Below are 18,944 nucleotides of genomic sequence, written 5' to 3' on the forward strand. Positions count from 1 at the left end.
GAGCGCCCGGGCCGCGGCCGCCCTCCGAACCCGCGCGCCCCGCCGCGCACTCGCTCCCCGCGCGCCCGAGGGGCGGCCGGTGCCGACGAGGCCGCCGCGGGGCCCGGCGCTCGACATGAACCGCAGCCACCGGCACGGGGCGGGCAGCGGCTGCCTGGGCACCATGGAGGTGAAGAGCAAGGTGCGCGGGGCCGGCCTGGGCGGAGCGGCGGTCGGGAGGCCGGGCCGGGGGAGGCCGCGGGCCGAGCCTCGGGGGCCCGCGAGGGCGCGGTGGGGGCGCCGGCTTCTGGTTCCCGAGGTGGGAGCCGTGGGGCGCCCTGTCCGGGGCAGGGCCGGGGGCGCCCGGGCCCCCCGTTCGGGTTCGAGGGGGCGAGCGCGCTTTGGGTTCCTTTGCTCCGGCCGGGCGGCTTCCTGGGGAGCCCTGGAGCGCGTTTCGTCTGCGGCTCGGCACCCGCAGCGCGTGCGCTGGGGTCTCCGCGCCGCCGTCCTCTGCCCGGGTTCCGAGCTGGGCCCTGCAGGCGGCCCGGGAGTCTCCCGGGCCCGGGTCCCGGAGGCGGGCGGCAGGGGAGCAGGTGCCTCCGCGGGCTGCGCCTGGCGCGGCTCGGCGTCCCTGAGCGAGAATAAGCCAGGCCCTGGACCGTGCCAGCCGCCGCGGCTCCGAGAGAACCGGGGAGGCCGGAGAACAGCGGATCGGCTTCCACAGTCGCGAAGCCGCGTGGACGGGAGGGGGCCGGGGGCGCCCGGCGGTCCCGTCCCGCGGCTCTGCGCGCCTCTGCAGCCGGGACGCGGCGGGACGATGGTGTTGGGCCGGGCCGGGGTGGCCGCTGGTCTCGCCCACGGTCCTGTAGGGAGAGTGCGGTTGGGATCGCGGCGCGGCCTCCGTGGGGCCCAGCGGAGCAGGGCGGGGATTCACATCTCGGGTTTGTGGGAGTTGAGGCCAAGAAAAGGCGCTTGGGATGTTGCATCGCCTCAGAATCCCGCTTCCAGGCCGACCTTGGTAGCAAGTGGCAGGGAAGAAACATGAGTGGAGCTAGTAGGTGCGCTGGTGAATGCGAACATTCCCTCCCCGCGCGGGTGGCATGCCAGGCTTTCGCCGCCTGCTGTCAGCTGACTTGAGAATCTCCCACATACCTGAGGCCCACACCAGGTGTTAGGTGTTGGCCTGCCGGCGTCCCCGGTCCTGCACCGGCCGCGGGGTGGAATCGGGGCGGTCTGAGACCACGCGCCGTGAACTGTGGTCCCACGCGGATGGGCACACAGTGAGGGCCCCGGCCACCCAGTGCCCTTGCTTCTCGATGTCTGTTGTCGATGTGTCTGCTTTTGAATGGGTTGAATAAGCTGTTTGTCCTCTTAAACACCTCTACTGCGGGAGATTTTTGAAGCAGAATTTGCTTTGGTGCTGCTTCGGCGGTTTCTCGGCTCCTGGCGGCAGCCGTGGCTGTGGGCTCGTAGCCAGCACTGGAGAGCAGGCAGAGCCGTCTCGGGGTCCTTTGCCCCTGCCTGGAAATCAGTAGTGTCAGCCGGATTATCTTGGCCTGGGAAGGGAAGAATGGTTACAGGTAATCAACATAGTGGACAATGTCAATAAGCTGGTTAAATTCGTGATACCAGAAACCACGTGGCTTTTCTTTGGTAACTGATTTATCTCCCTAATTGTTTCTCTGGAGTTGGGGAAGTTCTCAGAACTGATGGAGGTGCCCTTTAATAACCTTGGGACAGTCTTGGAGCCGGAACAGTTCGAATAGGACATTCAAATTAAGTTGTCATTTCTAAACTGTGCCAGCAGATAGTGGGGGGCGGGAGTCTGACACATTGTGAATGGCTGGGAGGAACCAGGCCGGTTGAAACAAAGTGGTGAATGGTTCCTGGAGTGGGGAGTGGTTGCTTGAGTCTTGAGTTTGTCTCTTGGCAGTTTTCTTCGTGCAGTAGAAAGTTCTCTACCCGCTTGTTCTGCAGCAAGAAGTGTAACAGTTTCTCTAGTTTGTCTTCCCTGCCAGCATTTATAAAGGGCACATCTGACTTTGAAGCCATAGGGTTTCCCACTATTTTTATCAAATGAGTTAAGCAAGAGAAAAAGATTGTTGAGCAAATAATTCTCATCCAAACACTCGAGCCACAACAGTGAAGCCCCTGAAATGTTCAACTCTGAGCTGTCGTTCCGGGTTGTGAGTCAGGCTGGGTGATAAACCCGGGGACGAATCAGGACGCAGCGGCAACCTGGTGCTGTGATGCCAGCCGGGTATGGAGGAGAAACTGTGACTTTTGATAACATCATAGACTGGCTGATAGGAAGGGTGTTCCCTGAGTTTTTATTTGCTTTGAAACATGAAGGTGTGACTGAACTTTTTGAGAGCTTTGGATATGAGTCACCTTATTTTCTTGATGAATATTAGTGTTTATATTTCAGGAATGTGTTTTGCAAACTTTTATTTATCAGCAGCGAGAGTTGGTTTGGGTGAGTTCTAATTTTAACGTAAACCTGGTGAGTGGTGTGGGCGCAAGCAGAGCTGATGGGCTTTTCTATAAAGCAGACAGTGCATCCAGATACCCAGTAAGACCTCTGGGGAGCTGATTCAGCATGGTCATGCGCTTCCAAAATGGCTAGGACTGGGGCCTTCTCTGCCTGATGCTACTGAGATGGAGCTCCTACTCTGTATTTCTTGCTACAATATTAGATGTTTCCAAGGAAAATGAGTCCTGCAGTCAAACACCTGACCGTGGTGTTGACACCTTGTAGACTGTAGAGTGACAGGTGACAGTGTGTTGAAACCTTGTAGACTCTAGAGTGACAGGTGTCAGTGGTATTGAAACCTTGTAGACTGTAGAGTGACAGGTGACAGTGGTGTTGAAACCTTGTAGACTCTGAAGTTGACAGGTGACCGTGGTGTTGAAACCTTGTAGACTCTGAAGTGACAGGTGACAGTGGTGTTGAAACTTGTAGGCTGTAGATTGACAGGTGACCGTGGTGTTGACACCTTGTAGGCTGTACAGTGACAGGTATCTGGTGTTGACACCTTGTAGACTAGAGCTGACAGGTGTCAGTGTGTTGAAACGTTGTAGATTATAGTGACAGGTGACTGTGGTATTGAAACGTTGTAGACTGTAGAGTGACAGGTGTCTGGTGTTGAAACATTGTAGACTGTAGAGTGACAGGTGACAGTGGTGTTGGAACCTTGTAGACTGTACAGTGACAGGTGTCAGTGGTGTTGAAACCTTGTAGACTGTAGAGTGACAGGTGACAGTGGTGTTGAAACCTTGTAGACTGTAGAATGACAGGTGTCAGTGTGTTGAAACCTTGTAGACTAGAGCTGACAGGTGTCAGTGTGTTGAAACCTTGTAGACTAGAGCTGACAGGGGACAGTGGTGTTGAAACATTGTAGATTATAGAGTGACAGGTGATTGTGATGTTGAAACGTTGTAGACTGTAGAGTGACAGGTGTCTGGTGTTGAAACATTGTAGACAGATGACAGTGATGTTGAAACCTTGTAGACTGTAGGGTGATAGCTGACCGTGGTGTTGACACCTTGTAGACTCTAGAGTGACAGGTGTCAGTGGTGTTGAAACCTTGTAGACTGTAGAGTGACAGGTGAGCTGGGCTGCACCCGGAGAGCAGCGGTGGCGGTCCTGTGCGAGCCCCAGCAGCGGTGGCCGTCCTGTGCGAGTCCCTCGCTCAGCTCCACTCTTCGTCATGTGGAAAGCTGGTTCCCGCCCCTGAGGAAGTGCCCTGTGAGGCCCACAGAGAGCGTAAACCCTGCATCTGGTGGCCATGAAGAGGCTGCTCCTGGCTGCTGACCAGGAGCCGCTGCAGGACCGGGGCCGGGGTGGAGGGAAGCAGAGCTGAGGCCCAGAGCTGGCATGTGTGGTCCTCACTGCCTCCCTCCAGTAATCGTGCTTTGTAGACAGGAACGTGGTCTTAATTGATTTCCTTTTTAAAGAATTATCTATGTGAAAGGGAAAGTTAGAGCGAGGGAGCCGTAGAGAGGTCCGCCATCCATGGGTCACTCTCTGAATGGCTGCAATGGCTGGGGCTGGGCCAGGCCAGAGGCAGGAGCTCCATCTGGGTCTGCCGTGTGGGTGCAGGAGTCCAAGCACTTGGGCTGTCCTCCAGTGCCTTCCCCGGCGCATTAGCAAGGAGCTGGATCAGAAGTGGAGCAGCCAGGGCTCAAACTGGTGCCCCTATGGGATGCTGGCATCTCAGCCTGTTACACCACCACACCAGCCCCTAAAATTTTTTTGAGATGATATTTTTAGTTTTCACTGTAGTCAAAGCCCTAATAGCTCTGTAGAGAGTGTGACAGATAAAAAGTGGAGAGGCGGTGGCGGAGTCCAGCAGGGGCTGTCCTCAGTGACTGGATGGGAAGACGTGCAGCCTCACGCATCCAGATTTCCAGTCACAACGTCACGGAAACTCGAGCGGTGTGCCATTGCTGTCAGTTTGGCAACAACTTTAGAACACAGTTGGGCAGTGTGTTTGCAGCAAGACTGATCCACATGGGTGTTTTGTTTTGTTTTGTTTTGTTTTGTTTTGTGGGATTCTCTTTACCCACTAATTGGGAAGCTTTGTAGCGGGCCGAGGCCTCCCTCCCCAGGGCCCGTGTGCCCAGCGGCGCTGTCTGCGTCGTCATAGAGAAGGCGCTGCTTCCTGCTGGGCCTCTGTCCGCACACACGTGCTCAGTGGCCTTGTTCCTGTGCGTCTGCCGATTCCTGCCCCATCCCGTGAGGCTAGGTCCTCTGATGGCTGGGGGCCGATGCAGACTTGAGCCCTCCTTTCATGCCCCTTGACCTGAGTGGGGGGAGTCCGGGCTGCTCTCACAGGGTTTGCTTGAGCTGAGTCACGCACGGGGCAGGACCTCCCCAGGGAGGCCTGGGTAGCTCAGGGGTGGAGCTGGGCCTCTGGGGGGAGTGCAGTGGGGAGGCGCCCCTGCAGGGTTTATCTCCCGATGGTATTTCTGACCAGGGCACGCACTCCCCGCCCCTCCCCCTCCCCGTCTTTGTGAAGGAGATTCGGTTTTTTTTTGTGAAGGAGATGCTGGTTTTCCTGTGGCGTGCATTTTCAAGTTGTCTTATTTTTACTCAAAATGAATACTTAATGCCTTGCGTGTTGCACTTTTAGTTTGGAGCCGAATTTCGTCGATTTTCACTGGAAAGATCGAAACCCGGGAAATTTGAGGAGTTTTACGGATTACTGCAGCACGTTCACAAGATTCCCAACGTCGACGTCCTGGTGGGCTACGCGGACGTCCACGGGGACTTGCTGCCCATCAACAACGACGACAATTACCACAAAGCCGTGTCCACGGCCAACCCCCTGCTGAGGATCTTCATCCAGAAGAAGGGTGAGTGCGCTGTTGGCTCTCCCCGGTGATGGAGGTGATGGAGTGAACGTTTCCTGGGTGACTGACAGGCAGGTCCAGGCGTTTGTAGTACTGCTGGTCGCTTAGCGTCTGCACGTCCCCGGGTGTTCTTGAGCACATCCGTGTTTCGGCTGCCTTGATTGAACTCCGCCCGTGTGTGTGTGTGTTTGCGTGCGTGTGCGCGGGGATTAGGACTTTATCACTTTTCACTTGGTTGCCTGTTCGGAGGCTGTGGGGAGGAGAGTTGGGGCTGGCAGCACTCGGGTTGGGAGGCCGGCGCCAGGCCGAGCTCTGTGCGCCTAGCGCGGAATCGCTGCCTCTCCTGGGTGTCCGCGTCGTCGGCTCTGGAGCGATTCCTCCTCTCTCGGCCGGGGTGTTCCTCCTAGACGCGGTGCGGAATTAGCTGCGTACCTGAAATGAGGTGGCCCGGCTCTGGAGGGCGTGAACGTTGACCTTAGTCTCTGGTAGGGACCGGCAGGCGTGTTCCCTGGCCCTGTGTGTGCTGCCTGCACACGGGCGGGGGAGAATCGTGGCACTGCCGTTTGCTCCCTCTCTGGGGTCAAGGGTGAGGGGTGGGCAGCCAGCCCGAGGGCACTGCCCCCGTGATGAGACCACTACAGTCTGCCAGTGTTTGTAAAGCGGCCCAGGGAGCGTGGGGATTATCCTTGGCGCTGGGACCTTCTTTCTTGTCCTTGATGAGCTTGTGCCACGCCCAGGGCTTTGACACTCGCGACTGGGCGTCTGCTCTTCTGGATTTGCAGAAACAAGCCCACCAACAAAGCAGACCTCTCCGAGTGGTTCTGTCTGTCCCCGGCCTGTTTATATAAAACACGCTGTCACACACACACAATTTCCCCAAGACCCCTGGGGAAGACATACCTGGTATTTAACAGGGGTGTGGTGGAGCCAGAGTCTAATTGTAGGAAGGCTGATTTGTTTGTTGTGGGGGGGGGGGGGGCAGAGGTCAGAGGAGCAGCGATGGGAAGAGGGGAGGCAGGGCTGGAGCGAGCACCAGCTGGCTGCCGGCTTCATGGTTCTGAGCCCCGTGGTGGGGTCGGCGTCAGGAACAGAGAGCGGTGGATTTGGGAAAGAAAAGTGCGGGTTCAGTCCCGGGACGAGCGGTCTTCTCAGGCTGGGGCGCTGAGCCCTGTGTGCAGGGGCCTGGCAACCACCCCATGTCTGCAGAAAAGCCGTGGCCGCAGTTCCAGTTCCGGGAGGGAGCGGGCGGCAGGGCAGCTATGTGTGGAATGCTGGGACAGGGCAGGCCCAGGAGGGGAGTCTGTCCTGGCAGAGGAATTGAGGTGACTGGCGGACAGCTGCCTACGTGTGACGATTGTGGCTTCTGTCACACATGGGGCTGCTGCGTGGCTGGCGGTTCAGACTACAAGCACCTGACGGCATTTTGCTGGGTTTTGCTGAGTTGGGTTTTGCCACCAATGTTTTCTTACTAGGATGGTGACACCTGTGTGCTCACGGGGTTACCCCAGCCTCTTATGGGGTTACCCCCAGCCTCTTACAGGGTAATTATCTTCTGCTGTTTCCTGTTAGGGCTTTCCTTTACTGTGTGGTATAATTTTTATTGCAAACTTTCAAGTTTTTTTTGAAGATTTATCTATGTATTTGTAAGTCAGAATTACAGAGAGAGAGAGAAAGAGAGGAAAAAAAGAGAGGTCTTCCATCCGCTGGTTCACTCCCCAAATGCCGCATTCATCCTGCCACATCTGCACTGCAGCGGATGACCATCAGGCTCTCATCTGGGACATCCAGCAAATGCCCCGGGCCATCGAGGACCCCATCCTGGCCTACACAGCCGAAGGAGAGATCAACAATGTGCAGTGGGCATCGACCCAGCCCGACTGGATCGCCATCTGCTACAACAACTGCCTCGAGATACTCAGAGTGTAGTGTTGGTGGTGCACGCCACGGGGCAGGGGCTTGTGTTCCCGCCTCTGCCCCACCCCCAAACCTCCTGTTTAAGAAGTACCGTATTTTCTGCCCATCATACTTTGTAATAAAACTTGAACATGTATAGATTGAAAAAAAAAAAAAAAAAAAAAAAAAAATGGCTGCAACGGGCGGGGCTGGGCCAGGCTGAAGCCAGGAGCTTCCTCCAGGTTGCCCACGTGGATGCAGGGTCCCAACCTCCTGGGCCACCTCCCACTGCTTTCCCAGGTGCAGCAGCAGGGAGCAGGATCAGAAGTAGAGCAGCTGGGACTCGAACCAGCGCCCATATGGGAAGCCGGCGCTGCAGATGGCAGCTTAATACACAGTACCAGCTCTAGATTTCTGGATGCTTTTGCGAGGGTCCTGGAAAAAGTCTGTGCAAAAATGGAATGAAAAAGAACTATTTTGCTGCAGGAGGTTCTTGAAATCCGTGCGGTTTTCCGTGTAGCATTTCCATGGACTTCGGATGTTTCTATGAGGACAGATGCTTTCATTTCCTGTGGCAAAGATAAAATCTTCAGGACAGGTACAGATGTGACTGTAGCCGGACACGCGGTGTGTCGGCTCAGTCCTCTGACGGGGCTGGTGCTGTGGCTCAGCCGATTCGGCCGCGGCCAGGATGCCAGCGTCCTGTGCCAGTGCCAGTGCCAGGCCCAGCCTCTCCACTCCGATCCAGCTCCCTGCGACTGTGGCTGGGAAGACAGAGATGGCCCAAGAGCTTGGGTTCCTGCGCCCGCCTGGCCTGGCCCAGCCCCTGCCATTGCCACCGATTGGGTGGTGAACCAGCAGGCGGAAGGCCTCGTTTCTCTTTCCTATGACGCTGCCTTTCGAATAAATCTTTCAACAGAGAGGGAAAAAAAGACCGGCTCTCGTGACTTCCTGTCGCAGACAGAATGGAGTCCTCTCTGGTCCGCTGGCTCTCGTGACTTCCTGTCGCAGACAGAATGGGGTCCTCTCTGGTCCGCTGGCTCTCGTGACTTCCTGTCGCAGACAGAATGGGGTCCTCTCTGGTCCACTGGCCGCACCTTCCTCCATGCCCCACCCCTCCCCTCCGCCCCTCAGACTGGGTGACTTGTTGCTCTTTCTGCACTCTGCGCTTGCTTTTTCTTTTCTTTTCTTTTTTTTTTTTTTTATTTGACAAATAGAGTTAAACAGAGAGACAGAGAGAAAGGTCTTCCTTCCGTTGGTTCACTCCCCAAATGGCCTCTATGGCCAGCGCTGCACCGATCCAAAGCCAGGAGCCAGGTGCTTCCTCCTGGTCTCCCGTGCAGGTGCAGGGCCCAAGGACCTGGGCCACAGCAGAGAGCTGGCCTGGAAGAGGAGCAACCGGAACTAGAACCCGGCGCCCATATGGGATGCCGGCGCCAGCCCCATGCACTTGCTTTTTCTAAGGCTTACCCTTGACTGCCTCCTCTAGGCTCACATCCCTTTGTCACAGGGGTCTGCGCGCCCTGGCTAAAGGGCCCCCCCGCACACCTCCACCAGATTCTGCTGGGAAGGCCTGAGGTTCGCCCAGGGAAGTGTGTGTGGGAGCAGGTCCGTGGGGGTCCCTGCCGCTCACTGTGGCAGACTTGGCTGCCTGGACCATTCCTGTTGGTTCTTCAGTTCTTTCAAACAAAGCTGAACAGGTGCTTAAGTGGAGCCCTGATTTTATGCAAACCTTGGTGGACATCAGATTCAGGAAACTAATAGGAAGCGCGACATTGATATTGTTAGATTTTGCTGCTTAGTCACAATGCATTTTCTGTTTTCCAACTGGAATCAACAGGGCGGCAGTTAAACCTGATATGGTACCAAGGGAATTTTTTAAAAAACAAATTTCAAAACCATTCTAAACTTCAAAACTGTACAGTCTTTTCAAATCTGATACACTGCCAAATAAAGTTTCTTTGAACTAGAAACGAAAGATTGAATAGGTAAACAGTTTACAACGGCTGAACTCCAAGATGGTGTCACTGGTATCTTGAAAAGTCACGTTTTATAGCAATTTATTGTTAGAAAAACTACATACTCCTCTTTCTTGGGCTGTGGTCATGGGAGCAAAAGCAAAACAAAAACACCTGATCTCTCTTTTTAAGATTTATTTTTTTATTTAAAAGTCAGAGTTACACACAGAGAGGAGGAGAGGCAGAGAGAGAGGGAGAGAGAGAGAAAGGTCTTCCATCTGCTGGTTCACTCCCCAGTTGGCCAGAACAGCTAGAGCTACACCAATCCAGAGCCAGGAGCCAGGAGCTTCTTCTGGGTCTCCCAAGCAGATTCAGGGGCCCAAGGACTCAGGCCATCCTCTACTGCTTTCCCAGGCCACAGCAGAGAGTTGGATCAGAAATGGAGCAGCCGGGACTCGAACCGCGCCCATATGGGATGCCGGCACTGCAGGTGGCAGCTTTACCCGCTACAGCACAGTGCCAGCCCCACCACCTGATCTCTCACAATTGATTTTCACCAAGAGGATGCCCAGGTCTCTGGGCAGCCCCCAGCCTCTGAGTTGCTAGAATTGACCCTGGCTCCCCTGGGACGGGGAGAAGGCACAGAGCAAGGTGGTTCACTGTTGTCTGGATTATTCCTGTGCACTACACAATTCAAGAAAATATTTAAAAGTTGTACCTTAAAAAAAAAATACCCTGGTCATTCCTGTGGGTTTGGCACACAGCTGGGGAGACGTAAATTCTGTAAAGTCGGGTGATCCCGCTCAGAAGCCAATAGCTCTCGGCGGAGTCCCTGCACCAGACTTGCCACGGCGCTGTGCCCTGCCTCGGACAGATGTGTCCGCGTCTTGCATCTGTTTGGAGGCATTGGTTGGAAGCCCTCGCTAATGGCTTGCTCTCTGCCACACCTCACTGAGGCTGTGCCCCCAGGAGACCCGCACACCTGCACGGGGCCAGTCAGGTCACCTTGTAGGTCTTGACTGTGCCTTCGATATTATTTTGTCGATATATTTTAAGGAATCATGATTTAATTTTAAATGGTCTGAGGGATATGCATTTAGTGGTAAAAATATACTTTAACCAAAGGTACTACTCAGAAATACAAAAATAAGATGGGGCTGGCACTGTGGCATAGTGGGTAAAGCTGCCAACTGCAGTGCCAGCATCCCTTGTGGGCGCCGGTTTGAGTCCCAGCTGCTCCACTTCCAATCAAGCTCTCTGCTGTGGCCTGGGAAAGCAGTAGAGGATGGCCTGAGTCCTTGGGCCCCTGCACCAACACAGGACACCTGCAAGAAGTCCCTGGCTTCTGATTGGCTCTGCTCCAACCGTTGCAGCCATTTGGGGAGTGAACCAGCAGATGAAAGACCCCTCCCTCCCTTTCTCACTCGCTCTCTCTCTGCCTCTACCTCTCTATAGCTCTACCTTTCAAACTAATAATCTTAAAAAGAAATAAAAAAATAAGAAGCTGGGGCTGCTATTATGTCGCAGTGTTAGGTGACACCAGTGTCCCATATCCGTGCGGCAATTCAAGTCCCAGCTGCTCTGCCTCCAGTCCAGCTCCCCACCCATGTACCTGTGAAAGCCGCGGAAGGTGGCCCAAGTCCTTGGGCCCCTGCTACCACATGGAGCTCCTGGCTTCAGCCTGGCCTGTTCCCCGATGTGTGACCCAGCAGATGGAAGATTCCCCCCCCCCCCATCTCCTTTCCCTCTGCCACTCCGCCTCTAGCAAATAAAATCTTTAAATAAAAAGATACGATGGAATGACATGTCAGAAGATGACACCGTCAGTCACGAAGCCTCTCACAACCCTGCTGTCACCACTTCCCGCGCTTGTCCGTCTCCAGGGTCCTGCGCCATCCCCTCGAGTCACGTCCGGCCTGCAGCCAGCGTGAACTTTACAGGAAAGCCCGGTGAGATCACCGGCTCCCTTCAAACCCTTGGTTCTCCTTCCCTTTGCCCTTAGGCTAAAGTCCTTGAACCCTCACACTTCCCGGGAGGCCCTGTTTGTCCAGTTCCTGCCGGCTGCCTCTCCCTTCCACCCTCCTCCGCTCTAGCTGCAGGCCCTGGCCTTCATCTGCCCCACCCTGGCTCTTCCGGGCCTGGAACCTGGCATTGCTGGAGGAGCCCCACCTTACCCTGCCAGCCAGGCGGGGTCCCTGTCCGCACACGTCCCCCACCGGGGTCTGTCTTTGTAGTTCTTGGCACCTTTACAGTGATTTGATTATTTGACACTGTTAGCTGCCCTGTTCCTTATTTTTAAAGATTTATTTATTTGAAAGGCACAGTCACACACACAGGCCACAGACCTGCCATCCACTGGTTCACTCCCCAGATAGCTGTAATAGCCGGGGCTGGGCCAGGCCCGAACCAGCAGCCTGGAACTCCTGCCTTGCTGCCTTCCCAGGGACGTTAGCAGGAAGCTGGATCGGAAGTGGAGTAGCTGGGCCTCGAGTGAGCCCTGTGCCACGGGGCGCCGGCGTCCCTGCTGCTCTCTGTGCCCTCCGGGGAAGCAGGCCGAGTCTGCACCCAGCACGTAGTGGGTGTGTGTGAAGTAGCTGGTGATGGGTTTTCTGCATTGGAGAACAGAGAGTGTTGCCGTGAGTGCTGGCTAATCCTTTTAAAGTTGCCAGATCTGTTTCATTTAACTGTTTTGGGTTAGAACAAGTGCTGGCAGCCCAGGGCTCGCCGGCTGTTTCTGTAAACGAAGTTTTCTTGGCGCGCATCCAGGCTCATTCCCTGACGCGCGGGCAGTGGCCGCCGAGTCCGTGCGGCCTCTGCCTCGTGATGGGAGGGGTGGTCAGCCCCTGGATTAGAGCGCTTCAGAAAACACTGCGTTCTCTGCTGGCCTCCTGGGCGTCCGTGGGAGCGTGACCTTGGCCCTCCCGGGCGCCGTGAACTCTCCCCGCCGTGTCACCTCTCACCTCTGGTCACCTCCCGGGGACCCGACGGGGTTCCTGGAGGGCTCCGCGTTCTTCCAGGTCGGCGTTCTGTCCCCCGCAGGTCTACCCTCAGCCTCCGCTCGGAAGGTGCCACTTAGTGGCGCGCCGTGAGCTCGGGAAGGAGACGAGTGTTTTCCAGAATTACTGTCTGAAGTCAGGAGCTGGGAGGGAGGACGGCACAGCCGGTGTTCGGGTCGGAGAGTCTGCCGCAGGCCCTCGGCATGGACCCTGCCTGCTCCGGCCAGCAGAGGGTGGGCGCAGGGCAGGCCCCGCCTCGGCGAGCTGTTGGCCAGGCCTGAGTTCTCACCTGCGGAAGGCTGCTGGGGAGCAGGCCGCCGTGTCCGTGCGCAGGTGGACGGTCGGCTCCCGCTCCTGGGGGCGCGCACCTTTGCACTTTAACACCCTGCCCCCTGGCTCCCTGCCAGCGCGTGTCTTTTCCCAGTGGCTGGGAGCTGATTAGCTGGACAGGAGAACAAGGTGCCTTTGTGCCGGGCGCGCTGCGCTGGGGAATTCAGCGGGGAGCCTGCAGGCCGAGCGCGGCTGTGGTGCCAGCTTATGCAGATTTGGGGTTTTTCTGGTCAGGTTTCCCATGAGTAGGTATGTGGGCAGCTTGATTTTGTTCTCAGTTTGTATGGTGTGGGATTTCCTTTATAAACGCCACACAGGCTTGCTCTATTGATTGTTTTAAAATAGAAATGTACGTGATTTTGAAAAGACACATTCTTGATAGGCTTTGGGAAAAGTTCCCCACAAGATTCTGACATCCGTGGACGGCGATAAATCAGTTTTCTGTGTGTGGACACAGTGTAACTACTTCAAGTATGAAGACAGAGCGTCCCCAAAGCAGAAAGGGCAGCAGGCAAGGTGACCGTGTCGTGTGCATTTATCTGAGCTTGGTGTCGGGAGAGGACGCGGCCGCTGTGGAGCTCCGGGGCGCCCACCGCGTAGGGAAGGCTGGTTCCAGCCCTTTCTCGTGCCTCACTCTGTCCCCTCAACTGCCTGATCTGTGAAGTGAGGTGATGATAATTGACCAGGAGTGGCAGGAACGGAGCTGGCACCGGCGCTGTCATACACGTGGCTGAGACAGGGACTTCAGGGCAGGGCTCTGGGGGACCTTTCATCCCCTCTTCTGGAAGTGTTGCTGTTGTTGTTGTTTGTTTGTTTTAAATTTGAAAGAGAGGCCGGCTCCTTGGCTTAACAGGCTAATCCTCCGCCTGCGGTGCCGGCACACCGGGTTCTAGTCCCGGTCGGGGCGCCGGATTCTGTCCCGGTTGCCCCTGTTCCAGGCCAGCTCTCTGCTGTGGCCCGGGAAGGCAGTGGAGGATGGCCAAGTGCTTGGGCCCTGCACCCCATGGGAGACCAGGAGAAGCACCTGGCTCCTGGCTTCGGATCAGCGTGGTGCGCCAGCTGCAGCGGCCATTGGAGGGTGAACCAACGGCAAAAAGGAAGACCTTTCTCTCTGTGTCTCTCTCTCACTATCCACTCTGCCTGTCAAAAAAATAAATAAATAAATAAAATAAAAATTTGAAAGAGACAGATTGAGAGAGCTTCCATCCGCTGATTCACTCTTCAGATGGCTGCAATGGCCAAGGCTGGGCCAGGCTAAGCCAGGAACCAGGAGCTCCATCCGGGTCTCCCACGTGGGTGCCTGTTGCACCTGGGCCTTCCTCTGCTGCTTTCCTAGGCCATTAACAGGGAGCTGGATCAGAAGTGGAGCTGCTGGGACTCGAACAGGCGCCCGTCTGCGATGCCAGTGCTGCAGGCCACAGCGCCGGCCCTGTTACCCTTGGAAATGCCACATTTTCGTTTGTTATTCCAGTTATTTCTGAAAATACGGCTCCAGCATTTGTTTCCGCTGTGAGTTGGGTCTCCCTTTCCCCTCTCGCCCTCTGATGTGATTTGGCAGCCCCCGGGGTCGGCGGCTGGTTCCCAGAGTGGACTCAGCCCAAGCAGGCGGTGGTGTTGCCCGTGCGGAATGGGGAGGTTTCTCCTAGGAGCGGGGCCTGCTGGGCAGCGCTGTGCCCTCCCTCAGGGAGGTGCTGGGGCTCAGTGCGCCCGAGCCCTGACCCCTCGCCTGTGAAGAAAACGGTTCGAGCCCTACACCTCTGCCTCTTCAGGAGTGGGGAAACGAGAGGTTAGGACCGTTCCCCAGGAAACCGAGGGCAGAGGCAGAGGGAGGGGTCTTTGCAAAAATGAAGCCCCTCGGCGTCCCCACGCCCTGCCCCGCTGAATCCCGGCCCCGCTGCCAGGCGCGCATTTGATTCTGGTCTCTTGACTTGGGAAGCAGGTGTGCCGAAGCTGACGAACACGCACACTGGAGGCTTGTGGAACAAGAACATTGTTAGTGGCTGGTATAAAATGATGTTCAGCTACGTGTTTGTAAAATCAATTTAATTTTCCATAAATGGGCTTTATCGCATTTAAAGTCAACATTTGGTAATGTTGGGACGTGAGCTGGAGAGCGCCACCTCGTGGCATTTTGTGGTATGGCAGTCTTACCTCTGCTACAATGGGATCTCAGTAGGATGAGCACCTGCTTGGGCCGGGTGGTGTGTGTGTCAGGTGCGTCTGGGCTGTCCCTCTGTCCAGGTTCAGCTCTAGGCCGGTGAGTGTTTGCGGCCCTTGTGTAACTGCTGTCTTGTTTTTAAACAGAGGAAGCAGACTACAGTGCCTTCGGGACAGACACGCTAATAAAGAAGAAGAATGTTCTCACCAACGTGTTGCGGCCTGACAACCACAGGAAGAAGCCGCACATCGTCATCAGCATGCCCCAAGACTTCAGACCCGTGTCGTCCATCATAGACGTGGACATCCTGCCAGAGACGCACCGGCGGGTGCGCCTGTACAAGTACGGCACCGAGAAACCCCTGGGCTTCTACATCCGGGACGGCTCCAGCGTCAGGGTGACGCCGCACGGCCTAGAGAAGGTCCCGGGCATCTTCATCTCCCGGCTCGTCCCCGGGGGGCTGGCCCAGAGCACGGGGCTTCTGGCGGTCAACGACGAGGTCCTAGAGGTCAACGGCATAGAAGTTTCGGGGAAGAGTCTGGACCAGGTGACAGACATGATGATCGCCAACAGCCGCAACCTCATCATCACCGTGAGGCCGGCGAACCAGCGGAACAACGTGGTCAGGAACAGTCGGACGTCCGGCAGCTCGGGCCAGTCCACTGACAACAGCCTTGCCGGCTGCCCGCAGCAGGCCGAGCCCAGCTTCGAGCCGGAGGACGAAGACAGCGACGAAGACGACATGGTCATCGAGGACAACGGGGTTCCGCGGCAGATCCGCAGAGCCGCCCCACGCGCGGCCGGCAGCCTCGAGTCGCTCACGCAGATCGAGCTCAGCTTCGATTCTGCGCAGAACGGGTTCCTTCCTCCTGCCGAGATGGGCTCCGCGTCCGTGGCCAGCGGCACCTGCACGGAGCCACGTGCCCCGGGGCAGAGACTCCTGGAGGAAGACGGCACGATCATCACGTTGTGAAGCCGAGGGGGCTGTGTGGGGCTGCGCGGGGCCGCTGGGGTGAGCACGCTACACACTGTGCCTCTGGACCAGCGTGCGGACTAGCCAGAGCCAGAGACGAGCGCCGGGAGCTGATGTTACTGAAGTAGCAGCCTGGGAACTTAGCAGACTTCGGTCAGAGGTGAAGGCAAGTCTCAGGGGGGCCTCTGCTTGGCAGTGATACGTGTTTGCTGTTCTGTGTACGGGGAGCTAGAGAGCGCACTGGGGGCTGGGGGGTCAGCTCCTGGGAGGGCACACTGGGGGCTGGGGGGTCAGCTCCTGGGGAGAGCACACGGGGGGGGTCAGCTCCTGGGGAGGGCACACTGGGGACTGGGGGGGATCAGCTCCTGGGGAGAGCACACTGGGGGCTGGGGGGTCAGCTCCTGGGGAGAGCACACTGGGGGGGGGGGTCAGCTCCTGGGGAGGGCACACTGGGGGCTGGGGGGGGTCAGCTCCTAGAGAGAGCACACTGGGAGCTGGGGGGGTCAGCCCCTGGGGAGAGCACACTGGGAGCTGGGGGGGTCAGCTCCTGGGGAGAGCACACTGGGAGCTGGGGGGGTCAGCTCCTGAGGAGAGCGCACTGGGAGCTGGGGGGGTCAGCTCCTGGGGAGAGCTCACTGGGAGCTGGGGGGGTCAGCTCCTGGGGAGAGCTCACTGGGAGCGGGGGGGGGGGGGGGTGTCAGCTCCTGGGGAGAGCTCACTGGGGGCTGGGGGGGTCAGCTCCTGGGGAGAGCACACTGGGGGCTGGGGGGGGTCAGCTCCTGGGGAGAGCACACTGGGAGCGGGGGGGGGGGGTCAGCTCCTGGGGAGAGCACACTGGGGGCTGGGGGGGTCAGCTCCTGGGGAGAGCACACTGGGAGCGGGGGGGGGGTCAGCTCCTGGGGAGGGCACACTGGGAGCTGGGGGGAGGGGTAGGTCAGCTCCTGGGGAGAGCACACTGGGGGGGGTCAGCTCCTGGGGAGAGCACACTGGGAGCTGGGAGGGGGTCAGCTCCTAGAGAGAGCTCACTGGGAGCGGGGGGGGGGGGGGTGTCAGCTCCTGGGGAGGGTACGCTGGGAGCTGGGGGCTGGGCTGGCTGTCTGGCGTGGTCGCATGTCTAACCTGCTGTGTGGAGCCCCGTTCACCCACCCCTCGTGAAGTCCAACTCCGTCTCTCGGCACAGCGGCAGCCTCCACACTGGTGCCCCGACACTGCACCATGGGTCTTCCTTCGTGTCGCGACACTGTGTCCCGAATGCGTTGTTTTTCCTGATTTAGAGAAACGTCCGAGCAGTCAGCCGGCAGCGCAGCTCCGAAGCCACGCTCCCGAGGTGGCGATGCAGCTGTTGGGTCGGGGCTGCGGCTTCCGTGTCTACACAGTGGCCCCTCCGCGTGGGGTCCGTGGTTTCAAAGGCAGTGCCCTTGGCCCCAGCAGTGCGGGGGCTCTGTTCTCGTCCTCACGCCCGTCTGTGTGTGTGTGTGTGTGTTACTGTCACGCATTTGTCCTCTTCATGTATTCAAGTGGTATGAATTGTTTGGGGTTAAAAAATGCACCCAGATGAGACGCTTTTACACACCGGACAAACTTGTGCACTTTTTGTACAAAAAAAATGTAGGTTTTTCTTCACGAGATTCCCGGGAACACTGCCTGTGCTTACGGAAATCGTGTCGCGCTCGCCTGCGGCAGGCAGGGTTTACCGCGTTGACCCTGAGGCTGGCACGTCCGGCGGGTCCACGCAGGGCGAGCGGGGGCGCCGAGTGCGCTGGCGGCGTGGGCAGTTATTTATTGCTTTCACGATAGGGCTGCTACGAACCCCTCCTCACGGGCTGCGCCGTGAGACGAAGGTTCCAATGACTCCGCTGTGAAGGATGCTGTCCTCCGTGAATATGTGAAGGAGCGAGGTCTCTGACGTGACGCCGTCAGGATGCCCCGCGCGTTCCCGCAGACCCTTCACTGCACGCGGGTCCCGGGGCTCCAGGCCTCCCCCCTCCAGCCCGCCGGCCTGGACGCCGGAGGAGCCCGTGAGCTTGACCCGCGCATGGCGAAGTCGCGTTCGACGCAGGAGGCTGAATTTCATTTATAATTTAAGTGGTGCAGGGGTTCAGCACGTTAAGTAAAATCCTTTTACACACTACCTCTTTCTCTCTTTTTTTAAACAAAGTTTTGACATCAGAACCTTTCTTTTGGGGAACAATACTTCAGGGCTTGACTTTTGTACCAATTTTATCTGTAAAACACGGATTTCCCTGTGTGCTCCCGAGTGGACAGCAGCGCCACTCTGCTTGTTCCCGTGATGATCCTGTTGGCGTGTGTCTGCTCCTGTCACCCAGGTCTTTGTCATTCTAATTGTTGGTGAAATAATTGATTATTAGACATATTGTGAAACCAGTAGACCTCGGTTATATGGTAAAACAGCAATGTATCGGTAGTCTGAATCAATTATTTCAAATGCACCTTATTAACAAAAATGTCAGTGGGTCCAGTGTATAAGTTATAGTTCTAAATGTCAAGCCTAACTGTGAATTCTGTTCTGTATCTTAAGTTTATGATAATGTTCTCAAACCGTCAACAAAATACATGTACTTTTGTGAACTATGAATTTTCTAATTAAATTTTACATGCTATAACATGATTTTTACATGAATGATACTTTAAACTATCAAATGTCAGTATTTTACTACAATTTTATTATAAAATGTACATTACCACTAAATGAACTTTGATTTAAAAAATCAAATTAGCTTTAGTTGTATATTATTTTTTACAAATAAAGATAGACTTGTATAAAGGCTACTCTCTTGTTTGAAATTATATGAAAAGTTGGCCGGTGCCACAGCTCACTGGGCTAATCCTCCGCCTGCGGTGCCAGCACCCCGGGTTCTAGTCCCGGTTGGGGCACTGAATTCTGTCCTGGTTGCCCCTCTTCCAGGCCAGCCCTCTGCTGTGGCCCGGGAGGGCAGTGGAGGATGGCCCAAGTGCTTGGGCCCTGCACCCCATGGGAGACCAGGAGAAGCACCTGGCTCCTGGCTTCGGATCGGCGCAGCTCACCGGCAGCAACACACAGGCCATGGTGGCCACTTTGGGGTTGAACCAATAGAAAAAGGAGGACCTTTCTCTCTCTCTCTCTCTCTCTCTCTCTCTCTCTCTGTCTAACTTTGCCTGTCAAAAAGAAAAAAGATTATATGAAAAGCCAGCCCAGCAGACCTCGGGAAGCACCCACTGTATAAACCGTGCAGGCAGGAAACCGCTCGGTTGTAACAAGATTGCTCCTCATTGTTAAAAGCTGAACAGCAAGTTTGCGTTGC

General features: G+C 56.5%; 1 protein-coding gene across 1 annotated transcript; it reads left to right on the top strand.

Moving 5' to 3' along the window:
* Positions 1 to 78: 78 nt before the first annotated feature.
* Positions 79 to 15,887, top strand: PARD6B (par-6 family cell polarity regulator beta). The gene is made up of 3 exons (XM_062202395.1): positions 79 to 181; positions 5,115 to 5,337; positions 14,816 to 15,887. The coding sequence occupies exons 1-3, from the start codon at positions 116 to 118 to the stop codon at positions 15,640 to 15,642; spliced, it is 1,116 nt and encodes a 371-aa protein (XP_062058379.1). The 5' UTR covers positions 79 to 115; the 3' UTR covers positions 15,643 to 15,887.
* Positions 15,888 to 18,944: the final 3,057 nt, after the last annotated feature.

Source organism: Lepus europaeus, chromosome 10 (genome assembly GCF_033115175.1).
Source record: "Lepus europaeus isolate LE1 chromosome 10, mLepTim1.pri, whole genome shotgun sequence".
Classification (NCBI taxonomy): Eukaryota; Metazoa; Chordata; class Mammalia; order Lagomorpha; family Leporidae; genus Lepus; species Lepus europaeus.